Source organism: Acipenser ruthenus, chromosome 3, assembly GCF_902713425.1.
Source record: "Acipenser ruthenus chromosome 3, fAciRut3.2 maternal haplotype, whole genome shotgun sequence".
NCBI classification, from domain to species: Eukaryota; Metazoa; Chordata; class Actinopteri; order Acipenseriformes; family Acipenseridae; genus Acipenser; species Acipenser ruthenus.
In genome coordinates, this window is record NC_081191.1 from 13,683,892 (window position 1) to 13,703,224 (window position 19,333).

At 38.0% G+C, this 19,333-nt stretch overlaps 1 protein-coding gene across 2 annotated transcripts in view; it reads left to right on the plus strand.

Annotated features, from left to right (window-relative positions):
- The first annotated feature begins 5,229 nt into the window (after positions 1-5,229).
- Positions 5,230-19,333, plus strand: part of LOC117435346 (protein FAM171A1-like) — a 79,427-nt gene continuing 65,323 nt past the window's right edge. For both annotated transcript variants that reach the window (XM_034058427.3, XM_034058429.3), the window contains exon 1: positions 5,230-5,604. In XM_034058427.3, the coding sequence (XP_033914318.3) occupies positions 5,499-5,604 (106 nt within the window). In that variant the 5' untranslated portion in view covers positions 5,230-5,498. The remainder of the gene's footprint in view (positions 5,605-19,333) is intronic.

Genomic DNA, 19,333 nt, shown 5'->3' on the forward strand with positions numbered 1-19,333 from the left:
ATTTCTCTAGCATTCAGTTTATCTCATGAACTTCACAATCCAGCGTGTGTGTGTCTTCAACATACAATGCTGTATTTGGTCAAACAGCAGACAGGACCATGATATGAAATCTCAAACAGATGCCAATGGCTTGAGTAAGTTTGTATTGTTCTGAAAATAAGTTGAGACTTTTGTTGTAAATTATGCAAAACATTCTTCCTAACACAGAACCAAATACAGTTCTTACAAGTTTTTTTCAGTTCTGCATGCTGCAGTATAACAATTATTAAACCTAAAATGCTGAGATGTGTTGCACAATGGCTGTTTGTATGACACAACCATTAAAGGCCTTAGTGGCAGCCCTTTAGTCACTTGTACTCCTGGAATTTGCTTCCCAAGGTTCTGTGCACTTTAGTTAACAAAACAAACAGGCACAAGATAAACATGACAGGAGAGCCAAAATAAAAGGTTTGCACAAACAAAACAATACAGGCTGGCCTAGTGATGGGACTGAAGCCTCAGCTGACTTGACCCCACGTGAACCATTTGACGCAAACAGTGTTACGAAACAAAGCTTCAATTGAGCCACTGGGTTGGGTGACCGGTGTTTAGCAGTAGCTGATCTTTTTTTTTTACCCAATACATACTCTTTTTGTCAACAGCGCTCACAGTGTGGTGTTTCAGTGAAACTGAAAAGATTTTTTTTTTTTTTAAAATCAAGATGCTGCTTTTTGTTTTATATTTCACAAACATTTACATCTTTTTTTCAAATTAATAACAAACAAAAATCCTCTGTTATAAGTGTATAAAGGATACAGAGTACACAATTTCTTTAAAAATGGAAACGGCAGGGATTCAAACCCACTGTTTTCCACCTCTCTACTTTATAGCTAGAGCTACACTACATGTGCCAGCGAGGAATCTGTATGTAAGCATGAATCAAAATATCCTACTTTAGAAAAAACACTGAAATGTTCTGTGAAATTAAAGATGCCCAATTAACTGAGAAAATTAAAAATGCAATCGCTTGATGTTGTATGTCAAAAATGTAAGAAATGTCACTATATAACACCTTCTCTGAGCATCAGTGCAACTGTCCACTTTACTAAATGCCTTCTCTCTGGAGATAGGGGGCTGTCTTTACTCTCAATGTATTGAGTTGTACAGATCTAGAGATGGCACTCCATGGCGCTTCATGTGCTTCGGCTCAGTGAATCTTTTTGTGAACCAAATGATTCAGGGGGTTCAGTGGCTCAGGCGGCTTCACTTTTCCCATCACTAGGCTGGCCAGTCACCTTCATTATAACACCCCACACCCCACACCCCACACCCCACACCCCACACCCCACACCCCACACCCCACACTGCACACTCCACACACAAAGGCGTTTGTCTTCCTTATATGCAGATGACCACTCCCCAATGAACACTCAATTACCTTATTGGGGAATGGCCACACCTGTGATTGCCGGCAGGGACAGATTTAACTCCATCCCTGACAACCATACACTTATTTACATAAGGGCTTTTGCCCTGACACAGTATTCAAACTAGATTCTAAGCAGGTCAGAAAGCAGAATATACAAAAGAGCTTTTATGATGGTTGGTTTATCTTTAGTTTTATTTTACTGATGCAAAAGAATGCTTTAGCAATGCAAAAGCGTTTATCGACACACACATTTGAACATATTTCTGCTATAAAGACTCCACATAGGATGGATTATGAATGCAAAAACAAATTGTTATTTTTATTTATTTATTTATTTATTTATTTATTTATTTATTTATTTCTTAGCAGACGCCCTTATCCAGGGCGACTTACAATTGTTACAAGATATCACATTATTTTTTTTTATTTTTTTTATTAAAGCACAATAGACACACTGGATGCAACATCCCTATGTAATATGGCAGTGACTGTCAGTACAATAGAGTCTATATAACAATTATTACCCCCTTTACTAAAGAAGAAATGTGGTTCAGTTTTTATATTTAATACACCTATCACACTTCCTATAAGGGTAAACTGGTGGTATTTTAACATGCTTGTGATTATAAGTTTTGTGTTATGCAGTATTTAAAATATTTTAATAAAAAAAAAATAATAATTGGGTATTTTCAACTCTGAAAATTCCACATAACTTACAGCATTGCTGGTACATTACAAACCTCACAATGACATTTAACACTTTCCAGTCAGCAATAATAAAAAAATGAATATGCAATAAAATGAAGAAAAAAACCCATGACAATCACCTTTTATTATTATTATTATTATTATTATTATTATTATTATTACTGTTTTACTGTAACGATAATCTAGGCTATATGAAGTATAATTACAAAAATATTAAAACACTGCCATTGATTTCATAAACTGTAGTGCTGGCATTGTAATGGGTTGCTCTGAGGGAACTCTCAATTTCATGTAGTCAGTCTGCAGACTGGGAAATCCTTCCAATATGTGTCTGACTTTCATTAGCTAACTGGAGGATTTCGACCCTGGGGAGAATAATGGATGGAAATAATAGATGTTCTGAGAAACTACCATATTCAATTACTTGACAGTGTCTTAACACACACACACACACACACACACACACACACACACACACCGGATACAGCACAGTAATGCAATACTCATATTGTATTATGGTTCTTAAATCGTTAAAAGAGTACTATAAATGGAAAAAGGCTAAATTGAAGTTACCATTGAAATCATAACTGTAGCAGAAACATAGATTTAAACATCCAAAAAAACCTGGGTGAACATTGTGCTTGTTTTTAAACAAAATGCAGTCGTGCCGCTTGCTCAGTCATTCAGCCTCTTTTGTGCTTTGTTTAAAACTAAAATGTTATCAATAAAATTGCCCGCACTTGCTTTGAAATCTGCCTCACCTTTCTGAATACATTTGTTGCTACAGTAATTTGGCCTTCTCCATGACCAGGACGCCGCTTATGTAGGAGTCCCTATCTGGTTGCATTGCACGCATGATTGAGTGATCACATACTTCCGGTTGAAAGTGGGGGTTCGGTAGACCGGTCAGTTCGTAATTTTGGTGTTCGTAACTCTGGGGTTCTACTGTATATAGTGTATAGAGCAGAAGTGGTGCCACCAACAAATTACAAAATGTCACCCTCTTAAGCTCGCTTTTAAAGTAATTCTAATGACATTTTCCCACAAAGCTCCACTAATGCACCTCATTCCTGACCTGAAAAACTATCGCTGCCATTCAGTCCAGCCCTCTATCGAGCAGAGACTTCAAATCATGACATTATCTTCGTAAAAAATTATACAGATGAGTTATTATGAGAATAATGAATGAACTTAACTGAGCAAGCAAAAAGACAGGCCTTGATAACGCCCATGTACATAGTGCAGTAACTGTTTCAATAAAAAGGCAAACAAAGCAATGAAAGGAAGCATTCAGGATGTGGTGGGTAATTACATCAAGCTGAAGATATCACAAGAATAGAGGGCTTGTGTAAAACTTTGGAGTAGAGGGGACAGTTAGAAACACCTACTGTAACTCTGTCAGAGGTGCAGGGCCACCATGAGCAGACAGAATGGTACTGGTTCAACATGATAAGTCTGCAAGGAGTTTAAATTGCTCTGGAGGGATATATTATGTCACCATATTTCTCAATAATTATCGCCTCCTACTTGGAAGTTAGAGGTGGAAATGTGCAGTTAAGCCTGTTCCTCAAAATGGCCCTTAAGAGTCATCACTCTTAATACAGAACCACCAACCAATTTTCAGAATATCAAAGTCTGTCAGAACTACCCACCTTTCTGATTTAATATATTACAGAATGTCAGAGCTACCGTATGAGGGACAACACAACATGTAAGTGTGTGCAAGATAATAATACAAACCATATACAATGAGACTAACGCTGTAAGAAAAAAGTAATTCAGGCAAACAGGAAGCAAAATGAGCCAGACGCTTTGAAAAAAGCAGACAGCAGATAGAGGGGACTATTAATCACAGAATGGTGAACGTCAGTGACTGAGAGATTGTGACGTCAAAAAGTCATATTGCACGATAACCTCAAGCAAAAAACACTTGTCTCACAAACTCAGCAAGTTGTCCCGTTTTCACACCCAGCCGACACCGATGCTCGAAAAACATTTATTTGTCAACAAGAAAATGTAAACACATCCAAGAAAATCACATCTGACAAATACCCATGTCCAAGCTTGACAAAAGTCAATTAAATACGATACTATTCTGAATTCAACACTTGTTATTGTCATTTTATGCATTAGGAAAAGAGACGGCAGTGACTATGAACCCGGAAAGATATGTTCTGTTCTGAGTAGTATTGACTGAAATCTTGAACAACAACATATTTTATCATATTTTTAAAATCCATGTAATGTAAAAAATAACATATGGGATGCAATGCCTTTTGGAGGCTTTTTCGAGCTTCGGTCTTGCAGTTTATGATGACACAAAAACCCTCTATGAAATATGTTCTAGTAATGCAATGGAGCCCATGTAAGGTAACTCAGACCAAGATACAGTATATCATACAAAGCTCAGCCAATTGAAAAAGTAGGTCACAGTGAGGAGCAATTTCTGTTCACAGTTTCTGAAGATATAACCTTCATTAGCACAAACAATGAGACGCCAGATCTCATGCAGCAGTAGATCATATGACCTAGATTCTGCCCCCCAAAAATGCATATTAATGGATAAACAGTTCCCAAGATATAACTAAAGTGTAATCATGACAAAGGCAGACCTCATACACCTAGTGGACCATGATGAAGGATGTATTTTGTGTTATCTGCAAAGAGTTGTAAGTTGTTTGTCTTACCTGATAATGGCTGTCTGTGGTTGCTTGTGTTGCCCTGCCCCTTCTGCTGCTTATATATATATATATATATATATATATATATATATATATATATATATATATATATATATATATATATTACAGTATTATTAAAAATATATATATTTATAAGAAAACCATGAACAATTTGTTCACCTAACTGAAGTTTCAGAACACGGAAATAACTGAGTCATTAATCTATATATATATATATATATATATATATATATATATATATATATATATATATATATATATTCAGGTATTCCAATTCTTTGACTCCGTGTATATGATATTGTAGCTCTAGTCTTTCATGATGAATTAATGTGAGCGATAGTCATATTGGAGTTGCACGTTTCGCCAGCAGGGGGCGTCTGTTCCTCGATTACAGTATTTCCGATGCTGCTGTGAGAAATCCTTGGTAACGAAAGAGTTAACGGTGGTGCCTCTGCTGTGGTTCTTTATAGGAAAAGCGTCTGAGAGACAGAGGGATGCCGAGTTAGGATAGGAAATATAATACTGCAAATCACTGTGAAGGAGGGAGAGGAGAGGAGAGCCGAGGGAAGGAGAAAAAAGCAATATGGAAGGCTGTGGAATGTATCGACTCGTCGCGGATTTTATTTGATGTAAATACCTGAAATCAAAAATTTTGATACATACTTATTTAAAGCCGGATAATGCGGCTGGAAATGAGCAGGTCCGCAGCCCTCCTGCTCTGTTTACTGGGCTGCAATGTCTGGAAAGCGGTAACCAAAACCTTGCAAGAAGAAATCAATGCTAAAGGTGGGTGGAGTACATTATTTTATAAACAAATACATTGATAATTGGGTATAAAGATACAAACTATTAATTTATTTTAACTTGCATGTTTGAAAGAAAGCACAAGAGCTGCTTGTAAAAATATTCAGTACTAGTGAAAAAAGTGTTTAGTACCATATGGTTTTGTATAAAGTCTGGAAAATGCACATGCCTGCTGGCTTTAAAAACTAAAATTCGATATAGTTTTGGTGGAAGTGGAACTAGTGTTATGAAAAAGCTACCGTCCTTTCTCCCAACGTACTTTCAATGTTTGAAATCAGCCAATCAGTGAGATTTTCCAGTCAGACCCTTCATCAGAACGACAGTCTGAAAACACTTGAGTTTCTGATTATCGGTACAATACAATTGGTTACAAAAGTTCAAAATTGGATTGTACAAAACTTGATACAGCTGATATAGACCTCAGGTTTAACTCAAATATAGGGGTTGAGATGGTTTTGTTTTATTAGTTTATTTATTTATTTATTTATTTATTTATTTATTTATTTTTTATTTTTATTTATTTTTATTTTTTTTGGGGGGGGGGGGGGGGGTCATTGCGGGAGCTACATTTGAATAAGAACAGCGCGTGAAGCATAAGAAATATAAGGTTTACCATGCTACATGATTACTGGATTATACGATATTCCAATTCATGTGCTAAATTATATGCGCTATGTTAATACAAATATTCATTAACGTACGTGGGTGAAAAATATGTACTACAGTATCATTAGAAATCTCCATTACAACATCCATTTCTCTCTGTTTAACCAAATCCTTCCCCAACCGAAATAAAGAGGACGATGTTTGTGTTTCGCAATAGTCATTCTTATTAGCGGTAAAAGCATTAAAACAAAACAAAAAAAAACTGATTATTGCACTTGGCGGTTCCCTCAGTACAAGCAATGGTAGAGGTCATAAGGAGGTGGGGGTGGGGGGTGGAAACATCCAGATTGGATTGTTTTGAATGTATTCAAATGAACCTGAAATAATGTGGAAAAGGCACATTGTTTATTTTATTGAATGTGACATTTTGTCGCTGATTGGAAGAGTTCGGGAAATGATATGATGGAGTAGAAGCACGGCGAAGACCGAACAGAACTTCAATCGCTTCTTAACTTCAGCTGACTGCACCTGTGCATGCTGCATAGTCATTACTGAACCGAACGTCCTGGTAACAGGTTTTATTAGATTGTGCATATCAACGCTCTGTGTTAAAACCAATCAATTAAAAAGGTGCAGCTGATTATTTTGGACCCCCCTGCCCTATCCAGGTAGGAAGGTGCAGGTAATTATGTGTAAAAAGTTCAACTGTTATAGTCTTGTACATGTTTTATAAACAGTTTACAAACCATGTTGACTTTTCTGTACAAGGTACCTGAACTGAAGAACAGCTCCATGCAAGTAGTAGATTTTGTTTTTCTTATTGAGGTATTATTTAGGATACTGGAAATACCCACAACGTTACATAGTCCACCGATGGGATATTGAAGCCTGAAGGCTACCAGACCACAGGGAATTCTGAGCAAAACAGCACTACTCGTGGAATAATGAGGAAAAACTTAATATTCATTAGCAAAAAAACTAGTGCTGCATAAAATCACGGAAAAACCCCAGAGAGACTTTTTTTTAACATATCCATTTTCAAACAGCAGTAGAACACTCATAAGAGTGCTTTACTATCTGGTAAGGCCCTTCTCATTATGTTAAATGCCCTCGACTTCGGCTGTAACGGCATGAGGCAGGCCTTACCAGGCAGTAACCTCTTATTTGGGTTCTGTTGTTTAATTATAATTTCCATTTGTTTCTCCAATAATTTGGTTCAGGGGGCATGGGCGGGGGGGACCTGAGGCGGCTTTGACCTGTGATCTAAGATGGCTGCCACATAAGAACGTTTACAGACAAGAGGAGGCCATTTGGCCCATTTTGCTCATTTGGTTGTTAGTAGCTTATTGATCCCAGAATCTCATCAAGCAGCTCCTTGAAGGATCCCAGGGTGTCAGCTTCAACAACATTACTGGGGAGTTGGTTCCAGACCCTCACAATTCTCTGTGTAAAAAAAAAAAAAAAAAAAAGTGCCTTCTATTTTCTGTTTTGAATGCCCCTTTATCTAATCTCAACTTGTGAACCCTGGTCCTTGTTTCTTTTTTCAGGTCGAAAAAAGCCCCTTGGGTCGATACCTTTTAGAATTTTGAATGCTTGAATCAGATCGCCATGTAGTCTTCTTTGTTCAAGACTGAATAGATTAAATTCTTTTAGCCTGTCTGCATACAACATGCCTTTTAAACCCAGAATAATTCTGGTCACTCTTCTTTGCACTCTTTCTAGAGCAGCAATATCCTTTTTGTATCAAGGTGACCAGAACTGAACACAATATTCTAGATGAGGTCTTACTAATGCATTGTAAAGTTTTAACATTACTTCCCTTGATTTAAATTCAACACTTTTCACTGTATATCTTGAGTATCTTGTTGGCCTTTTTTATAGCTTCCCCACATTGCCTAGATGAAGACATTTCCAAGTCAACATAAACTCCTAGGTCTTTTTCATAGATCCCTTTTTGTTCCATTTTTTGCAAAATCCTTTTGTTGTACCAGTGAGAGCCACCTCTACTGAACTGGCACAAATGGGGGCAGCAACTGCCAATTCAGACTCTGAACTTTTGGGACTTCAAGCTGACTTTGACATGCAAGCGATACATTCGACATGCTCCATGCCTGAATTCTGGTTTAAAGTACCTCAAGAAAAATACCCCACATTGGTATCCTGTACTTTTAAGGGACTGTCTGTGTTTGGTAGCACATGTGTGTGAAGCCAGCTTTTCGGCAATGAACTCAATAAAGAACAAGCACCATAACAGACTAAGGCACGACCGCCTGCAACATTGCCTGCGCGCCGCAACCACCTCCTACGAACCATGTTATCAGAATATTACAAGCAAGTTCACTCGTTTCCGAAATTCCAACGAGTAAAGGTAAATTTAAAACGTATCCCATTTTTAATATTTGGGGATAAGGGGGGGTTATAATATGTCTGTGTGGCCAGCCAATGATCGCTAATCAGTACTTTCTGTTTTCTACATGTTAACCACTCCCTAATCCATGTGCATGCATTTCCTTGAATCCCTACTGCGTTCCGTTTGAGAATTAATCTTTCATGCAGGACTTTGTCAAAAGCTTTCTGGAAATCTAAATAAACCATGTTGTATGCTTTGCAATTATCCATTGTCGATGTTGCATCCTCAAAAAAATCAAGCAGGTTAGTTAGACACGATCTCCCTTTCCTAAAACCATGCTGACTGTCTCCCAGGATACTGTTACCATATAGGTAATCTTCCATTTTGGATCATCTTATAGTTTCCGTAAGTTTACATATAATAGAAGTCAGGCTTATTGGTCTGTAGTTACCTGATTCGGTTTTGTCTCCCTTTTTTGTGGATCGGTATAACGTTTGCAATTCTCCAGTCTGTCGGTACAACCCGTGTCAAGAGACTGTTGTATGATCTTAGTTAGTGGTTTGTAAATAACTTCTTTCATTTCTTTGAGTACTAATGGGAGGATCTCATCCCGCCCAGGGGATTTGTTTATTTTAAGAGCTCCTAGTCCCTTTAACACTTCTGCCTCTGTTATGCTAAAGTTATTTAAAACAGGATAGGAACAGGTTGACATATGGGGTATGTTGTCTGTATCCTCCTTTGTAAAAACTTGTCTTTTAATATATTTGCTATTTTTTTCTCTTCATCTATGATTTTGCCATTTGTATCTTAGACATTTTACCCCCTCTTCTTTGAATGTTCTCTTGCTGTTATAATATTGGAAAAACTTTTGGGAATTGGTTTTAGCCCCCTTAGCAATGTTCATTTCTATCTCTCTCTCTTGGCCTTTTCTAACTTCCTTTTTGACTTGCGTTTGCAGTTCCAAGTACATTTTCTGTGTACTTTTGTTTCTGATTTTTTTTTTTTTTTTTTTAAATTGATCTATTAAACCATTTTGGCCATTTTATTTTAGATTTAGATTTGTCTCCTTTTGGGATGTAATTGTTTTGGGCCTCTAGTACTACAATAGGGTCGTGTGACGTTTTGGTTTCTGGGTGATTCTCTCAACTCTGCTACATTACAGATGGTGTCCAGCAGAAAAGAACATTGTTTTAACCTCTGGACATGTCTCTTCACATATCCTGATTCTACTTTATGTTTATATCGTTTGATCTAATACTGCATGACATGCTTACGGGCATGCTTTGTTTTTGTAAACAAAACTCACCATTTCTAATTTAGTGAATCAGGTTATTTTTTTTTGTTTGTTCTTGCAAGAGCACACAAGTACCTTCATGTTGCCTTTAATGGTGTGTTCGGTGCTACTGTAAGAGGGTGCAGTGTATTAAGCAGTCTGCATCATACATATTTTACAATTATTGTTGTGTTGCTGTATTCTGTTTTTATTAGAGGAAAATGAGTCATCTGTCTGTTTATATTTGTTTTTACTTATGTACAGGTAAATGTCTGTTTGACTGCCTACTCTAGACTAATCCACTGATAACTTAACTTAAGTTTTCTATCTAACTGTACCAAGGCTATATAAACGCCCGCACACAATGATTCTACACCACCAAGAAGTTTGATCTATTACCATTAATACATTTTAATGAAGTCTCTCTCCTTTTTGTGTTGTGCAATGTGCACCATGCTTGTCTTGCAGTAACATGCAATTCCGCTTTCAAAACTCGCTATATTACTGGAGCCCTTGTAAGTCCTAGACTTGCAAAAGAAAATAAAAGTTTGAAAACCAGTTTTTTCTTTGCCAATATAATGAAAACATTAGAACTGTTGGTGTTTTTACTGCAAAATGCTGTTTATTGTCCAGTGGGGAGATGGAGGTGAGTAATTGTCTGCTATCTAGAATTACAAAATGGCCTGGCAAGTAGGTTTTAATGGGGAAGGAAGCATGTATCCCAGCAACTAAACGACCTTTGAACTTAGAGTAATTAAAGTTTTGCCAAGGTTGCATTTTGGTTAAAACCTAGTTTCGACCTCCTGTATCAAGGACTAAAGGTAACAAGTGGCCAAAACAATGTTAGTGGTCTGTTTTTAAATACCCTTAACGTGGTACCCCAGAGTGTGGAATTCTGAAGAGATGACGTTTCAACCCCATGAGATCGTTGACGCTGTACAGCCAGGGCTCAAACTTGCTCTCCCGTCTGTATAACTCACCCTGCACACCCTGCGGCAGTGCTGTTACCAAGTTCATTCGTTCTTTACACAAACTGTAAACCTGGGTGGTGTCGGTGCCAAAAAGAACCTGTGATCATGGTACAGGAATGGTCTTGCCCTTCGAGAGTATGTTGCGTGTATGTAATGGTATCCTACTTTTTTTTTAAAACAGAAACAGTCTTGCCCCAGAACCCACTGGGAGCCCGACTTCCTTTTGGATAAAAAATTCATTGCATTTCAAATTCTGCTCTATATGTTGAAGATTTAATGATGAATATTTGAACTGCTTTCTTGCATCTGATTTTGGTTGGAAGATTAGCAGCAGCATTCACGTTTATTTTATTTGAAATGAATTTATTCACAGCATCCGGTGGTTAACGTTTTCTTTCTCTGCTCATGTGTTAAGACTTTTGGTGGCAATGACATGCATTTGGCTGGAGACTGGTATGCTTGGCTAAATACCTGCTGACAGGAAGCGTTGCATGTGAATCAAGAATAATTGACAACTGCAGTCCAGCTGGCAGCATGCCACGGCTCATATAAAGTTATACTGTACAAGTTGACACGATTTGTGAAGTCCAGTGAGTGCAGGGGGAGCGTGTGCTGTTTGAAATGTACTATGTCTTTTAAACAATGTGCTGTAGGCATGTTTTTGTTCTGATCTGATTTATTCATTTGGTTGACATGATTGGTGGAATGTTTAAAACCACTTCTGGTCGATATTACATTTAGATTTATTCCTGCTATCCTGCACACTGTAAGTCATGGAGACCTATTGGTGAGTTTCATGTGTTTAGAGACCTGCTTATCCAATAATTTAGCACAAGTTGTTTAGCGTGTCATGACCGTCAGATATACAGTCACAGACAAAAGTATTTGGGCAGTTAAAAAAAACAAAAAAACAGTGATTTCTATAATTTCTAATTGTTCTATTGAAAGATATAAATTTAAAGTAGATTTTCAGCTTTAATACAACAACAAATTATTACGTAACATGTGACCGTGTTTGTGTTTCATGTATTATTTGTGTGCCTTTATTATATCTGGTGTTGTGTTTCTTTATTATTTCGGGACTGTACCCCTTGGTATTACCTTTGCGAGCCCACAACCCAGCCAAATAAAGGAGCTGTTTCATTTAACTTTCACTGTCTTGTGTGTGTGTGTGTGTGTGTGTTATTCCTATGCTGCAGCCAATGGGGGGGGGGATTCTAAAATTTTAGGGGGAGGGGGGAGTGGCAAAAGGTAAGGCACTTTTGCATATAAAAAACTAATTTTTATATATATATATATATATATATATATATATATATATATATATATATATATATATATATATATATAATATATATATATATATATATAATATATATATATATATATAATATATATATATATATATAATATATATATATATATATAATATATATATATATATATATATATATATATATATATAATATTTACACACATACACAGTGGTCGAAATGGAAATTTAAAAGTCCCGGTATGAAACCCTGTTGCTGTAGTCCTGCAGCCCATGTTAAACGTTTCACCTCTGAGAGAGAATAACGTTTTTCATTTTATATTTTAGTGTGAAAAAATGTACACTTAGAAATACCTTTTTAGTCAATATTTTATTCATATTAATATGTTAAATTGAGCTTACCTTAAAGCATCCCAGCAGGTCCCAGACAGATTTCTTGCCTGCCGTGACTTGATTTGTTTTTCTCAGTCTGCTTTGAGCGACAAGCGGTGAAGTCTGCATGACGCCGGCCCTTTCCCAGCCAAGGTTGAACATAGCTTTCCGGTTTGAAATGTTCAAGTGGGGGACCAACAGTTTTTAAAAAAATCAGCTTGGATGTATTTTCCAGTGACAACGAGTTTCTGAGATTGGTTAGAATGTCGTTCATTGCGCTGAACGACCGTTCACATTCTGCAGTGGATATTATTAGCGTCTTTAACACATCCAGTAACTGTTTGAGTCTCTCAGATACTTTGTCTTCCTCATCTGACATGTCACGGACATATTCTCGAAATCCACTTACTGCTCCCTGGGCTTGAGAAGTCCTAAAGAAAGCACAAAGGTGCTTGATTGACTCGTCTCCGAAACAAACATCTGGATCGCGTGGCCACTTAGATTTATCAAACACTTCAATGTGTTTCAAGAGGTCTTGATACTTTTGTTTTATCTTCATCTTGTTTGGATTGACCCAATGCGCGATGTGAGGAGCGAGTTGTGAGCATTCGCTGTTCCATTTTGATTGAAAGACAGTTGAAAAATCAAGTGTGGTCAATGGTTGTCATTCTCCCTTTTTGTAAAGCTACTCCTTTGAACTCTCCACTCCGAACTGCTTGCTGAGATATTAAAAAGTGTTCTCCAGGATGTTTCGACATTGATTAAAAAAACAGACACTTTTCTTCAATTAACTTGTGAGCACGCATCAGTGTAGTAGATCGCTTCTGTAGCTCCGAAGAAAGCTCCTCTAATTCCACTAATGCATCAAAAAGTAAACCCATGTTCAAGACAAATGACATGTCATTGAGACGATCTTTGAGCCCCTTGTATGTCGCCCATTGTTTGGAATCTCGGCTAGTGTCTTTCGACGCATTTTCAAAATGTTGTACTAAAGCTCCATAATTCTGCCATACAGCACGTACTGATCTAGCGCTAGAGGATACACAGCGTGTTCCTAGTATGCGTCCAACAGCATTTAATCGTATACTCAGAGCTCTGGCACATTCTTGAAGTTCTGCTTGGTTTTTTGGTGAAGCTGAGTACAAACTGTACAGTTTGTCAAAGAATGATTTCATCTCATTTGCTGCACTTACTTCTTCCACGACATCTGCAACTGCTAATTCGAGCCAGTGGTTTTACTGCAGTGCCACACTATGATATCAGGAAACATTTCTTGCAATAAGGTGGCTACACCCGATTTTCGTCCCAACATATTAGAGGCTCCATCCGTTGCAAAAGAAACAAAATTCAGTGAAAGAAACTCTCGAGTAAATCCATTGTCATACAAAGCTTGTAGAAATGTATCTAGGATTGTACTGGCAGTAGTATCAGCAATTGGACTAAGACAAAAAACATGCTACTAGCCTCGTCGGATTTTGGAAAAACAACTTTCATGCAAATGACTAAGGACACTTTTTTGCTTACTGTAGTTGATTCGTCAATCTTGAAGCCAATTTTCAGACCCTCGCTGATAATTGATTCAACTAACTTTCTTCTCATAGATTTTGCGATGTGATCCGTGATGTTGGCGCAAGAATGATCAGACTGCAGTACTCGTCCAACATCTAACCCGTTTTCTGATTGTAAATTTAGAAGCACTGGCAAATCAGTAAACGGTCTGTTTAGTTTTGCTAGTGTGTATACTGTGCGAAATACACGGCATGTATTTTCCTGATATGCAGACTCTTGACGGGCAGTTGCGTTTTCAATTTGTTCCTTTTTAGCTGCCTCACATATCTCTAAGCTTCTTGTGTGCGTTATGCTGGTTTTGTGGTCAAATATCTTTTTCCTTATAGACTGACGTTTCTTTTCGTCTGTGTCACCGAAGCAAGACACTCTGCACTCTATCCACTCTCTAGACAGTTTTAGGCCTTGTGATTTTAAAGGGCCCAATGCACCCGCAGATTTGCATGCTCGGCAGCCAATGTGACCTTTTCCCACTACTAACCACTCATGTTCTTTTATTTTCTCCAACCACTGTTCCTTCTTCCAGTAACTAGGAAAATATCCACTACAAGAATCACTTACATGAATGAGTGTCGCTATGTAATCGCTTGTTCTCTCCCTCGACGATGGTTCACATTGCCCAAGTTCATTTGTTTTTAATTCTGTTCCTGTTTTTACGCAATCTTCGTCATCCACACAAGCAGGAACCTTGCATGTATCTATCATTAATTTTGGACGTTTAATAAGAAATCGATCCATTACTTTATTTCTTTTACTGATCTATCACACTTGCAAACTCAATCTGTATCGTTTTTTTTCAACGCATGTACGTGTATGCGCAGGAAGAAAGGGCAGGTTAAGGATGAGGCGGCGTTGCCATGGAAACATAGCACTGCAACAGGAAGTGCCACACCATAACTACTAGAACCTTTCTCATTTGTTTTACAACAATTTCTTTTATTTATTTATTTTATTATTATTATTATATAATTTGTCAACATGCGTTTGGTATTTTTTGAGAAGTGCTGGTATGGCATACCCATTTCGACCACTGTGTGTGTGTGTCTATATATATATTTTACTGCATCATCATTCACACTGGTGTTGCTTTAAAATAAGCAGCTTTCAAGAGACATAACAGCTGTTCATCACTGTGAGACAGAGCACTCTCCATTGCTTTTGCCATTGCCTGACGTGAAGTTTTTGCATGCAGCAGAAGAAAAGGGTGCTTTTCTTTTTAACCAGCGCTCCATTTCTTTTTTTTAACTCTGCACTCAGTCCTATTTCCAACTGTTTTTCACTGTTTTCATTTATGTATGTTTAACTACTGGATAGTTTGTACTGCATGCACGGAAAAAAAGTTGTTGATGCCTATCAGTCTGGTTACAAAGCGTTACAAAGCCATTTCTAAGGCTCTGGGGCTCCACAGAACCACAGTCAGAGCTATATTGTCCAAATGAATAAAGTTTGGGACAGTAGTGAATCTTCCCAGGAGTGGCCATCCTGCCAAAATCTCTCCAAGAACAAGACGTAAAGTCGTCCAGGAAGTCACAAAGAACCCTCGAACAACATCCAGGGATCTGCAGGCCTCTCTCGCCTCGGCTAAGGTCAGTGTTCATGACTCCACCATCAGAAAGACACTGGGCAAAAATGGGATTCATGGTAAAAGTAGCAAGGCAGAAACTACTGCTCACTAAGAAAAACATCAATGCTCGTCTCAAGGTTGCCAAAAAGCACCTGGATGATCCTCAAGAGTTCTGGAACAATGAGTCAAAAGTGGAACTTCTTGGCCGACATGGGCCCCGTTATGTCTGGCGAAAACCAAACACTGCATTCCACAGTAAGAACCTCATACCAACGGTCAAGCATGGTGGTGCATGGTGGTGGTCATGCAGCAAGACAATGATCCGAAACACACAAGCAAGTCTACATCAGAATGGTTGAAGAACAAGAAATTTAAAGTTTTGGAATGGCCTAGTCAAAGTCCAGGCCTAAACCCCATTGAGATGTTGTGGCAGGACCTGAAACGAGCAGTTCATGTTCGAAAACCCACAAATGTCACTGAGTTGAAGCAGTTCTGCATGGAGGAGTGGGCCAGAATTCCTCCACGGCGCTGTGAGAAACTAATCAATAACTACAGGAAGCGTTTGGTTGCAGTTATTGCTGCTAAAGGTGGCGTAACCAGTTACTGAGTCCAAGGGGGCGATAACTTTTTCACACGGGGGCGTTGGGTGTTGCATAACTTTCTTTAATAAGTAAATGAAATATGTATCACATTTTTGTGTGATTTGTTCACTCAGGGTCCCTTTTATCCAGTATTAGGTTTTGGTTGAAGATCTGATAACAGTGTCAAAAATATAAAAAAATGCAGAAAACCAGACAGGGAGCAAATACTTTCACGGCACTGTATATATATTGTAATCATAGATGGCTCAAAAAAAAAAAAAAACACTGCACCATTGAACCTCAATATGAAATGAACATGGGGGGAAGCTGAGCTTCTAAGTTTTCTAATGATGCCGCCCCTTTCTGTCTAGCTGCTGCAGAGCAATAGGCTCAAAACGAAACCTAAGCTGTGAACTCTGTCACATGATGAGAGGCTTAACTTCAGGCGATCGTAGTTCCGCCTAAGAGTACCACATACACACACACTGAATACGTCTCTGGAAAGCCCCGAGTCTGTACTTTTAAACAAGCCATAGGTAGGTGGATTTTACGGTGCCTGAGTAATATGTGCTTAACCTTCGGTGCCCTGGCACCCCAAAATGAATGGTGCTGAGTTTTAAGAGTTAAAGCGAAAGTCACCGCTTGCAAAACAACACCTAGATAGACTTAATATCATCTTTTTTTTTTTTTTTTTTTCAAAACTGTTTACTTACTGCAGTGTACTGAGTTTCTATAATCCTTAAAGATAGCGGCTGAGAATCGCATACGAGAGAATAGTCATGCGGTACTTAAAATATCCAGCAGTACTTTTATTTATTTATTTTAACCAGAACGACTCAGAATGCAGCTCATAGTGCTTTCGTCACTGACACCCACTTCGTTATAGATTGTTGTAGCGGTTCAGGCATTCTAAACTGGGTGAAAAATACAGTAGCTTGGTGTCTTCAAATATCTCTGCAGGATTTTCCCGCACTGAAATTTGCAGATATGCGGGAGCAACTTGGAAAATGCGTGATTCCCGCAATCCCGCGCTGAAATTCAAGCCCTGTTGTTCACAAAGACCAAGAAAGATTTTTGCAAAATCTGGAAGAAGAATCATTTGAGCACCCTGGCAAAATCCTCAGATTACTGCAAAAGATTTGACACAATAATTGAGATAAGATGTCTGCGACCTGTATGTTGTTTGTATGTTGCATTTTATTTTTACACGTATATACCGAAGGTGACAGATTTTTTTTACGATACTGATGGTTCTGTTTGTATTTAATGTCATGGCGGGGATATATTCAGTCGGTGATCTGAAAGAATATACAGGGGGAAGTGACTAAAGAGTCAGTTTCCTTAGACAAGACAAACATGAAATATGTCTGCATTCCTCTTCAGTTAAATCTCTCTTACATATGTGAGACCTGCTGTCCAGTCTCTCCCTGTTGGAATTGGCAATGCTCCCAAGTTCTAGATCAGTGATTTTCAATCTGTTGTCCGCAGACCACTGGTGGTCAGCCGGCTCCCTTCAGGTGGTCCTTGGAAAGGTTACATAATTCTGGAAAGGAAGCGGCAGCATAGTTTTATAGATCCCATTGAAAACCCAAACTTTGAGACCTTGAAAACTCAGCTCCAGAAGCAGGAAGAAAATGCATACGTGGAGAATATCTCCAAGTTAAAAGGTCTAAACTCTCCGTCATATCTAGTTTTGGAGCATCTAATGTATTCTTTACTAGGGAGTTTTTGTGAATTGCGCTCATACATAGCAGCTTGTAAAGTAACAGATAACACACTTCAGGGCGTGCGCTGTGTTGCGTTAACATACAGCTGTATTTGGGTTGGAGGCACAAAGCAAAGCCGATTGCATTCAACCAACAAAGCCATTTGCTCTGCTGGAGCCACTGCTCGCTTTCCCTGGCTTGTCACCTGCTTGCCATTGTTGCCTCTGCTGATGTGAGTGGGAGGTGTGTCCTGGGGGTGTCCCATTGGCAGGCACGGAGCAGTGGGGACGTTCTCCTGGGGCACCCTGACTGTCAACTAAAATCAGCCCCGCACGCTGGTGAGTGTTGCTGTTCACTCCATTTGCTAAATAAGAGCTGTCTATTTTGGAAGATAAAAGTTGTATGCTTGGATTCTTACCGCTGCTACTATATACAGTTGTAGTCAAAAGTTTACATACCCCAATGGAAATTTATAATAATTTCTAGAAATTTCTCAAACAAAGAATTTTTAGAAAAACATTTTTTGAAGCAAAAGTTTTGCTTTTGTGAATGAGGAAAATAGTTACAAGAAATAGATGTCTACAATTTATTTATAAAAGCAATATTTTTGCATAACTCAGAAAATGCTTTTTCAAAAGTATTCATACTCTTTGATTTTATGATAGTATTGACTACAAGGTGCTAGAAATTTCAATATGAATGCAGAACCTAATTCTAGAAAAGTAGAAAATGGTGGATTAGTGAACATTCTTAGAGTATTAAAGTGTTAGGCATAGGATGATTGTTGTCATTACCAATAAGTCCATATGGGAAAAAGTCAAGAGCTATCTGAAGACCTTAGGCAAAAAAAATATTTATTGTCAAAGCTGGAGAAGGATACAAGAAGATTTCAAAGCATTTGAGTATCCCAATTTCAATTATTGTTTCTATTATCAAGAAGTACTGTCACAACGCTCCCTCGGTCTGGGAATAAAGAAGGTTCTTTCACCAAGAACAAGTAGAAGAATTGTGAGGAAGGTTAATAACAATCCGAGATTGACTACCAAAGGTATTCAAAGTGAATTGGCTGCAAGTGGGACTGAGGTTTCTATTTCAACCACAGGTCAAGTACTGCATGGTGAAGGTCTCAGTGGTCGCAGGCAAAAGAAAAAGCCACTCCTTAAGAAAATGTCATAATAACAATCGCTTAGTGCTGACACAAGTATCTGAATATTCAAACTAAATTTTTTTTATATGTATTCGGATACAAAAATCAGATGTTTGTATTCGCTACAAATTGCAAAAATACCTTGCACTTATTTACCGTCTCACCAGAATTTGCGTGACAGTTTCAACAAATGGCAAATGAAAAAGAGCTCTGTGTGATGTGATTTTATATATATATATATATATATATAAAAAAACAGAATCAACACAACAGCTCTTGAGCCTTGATTTAAAATTTTTAGA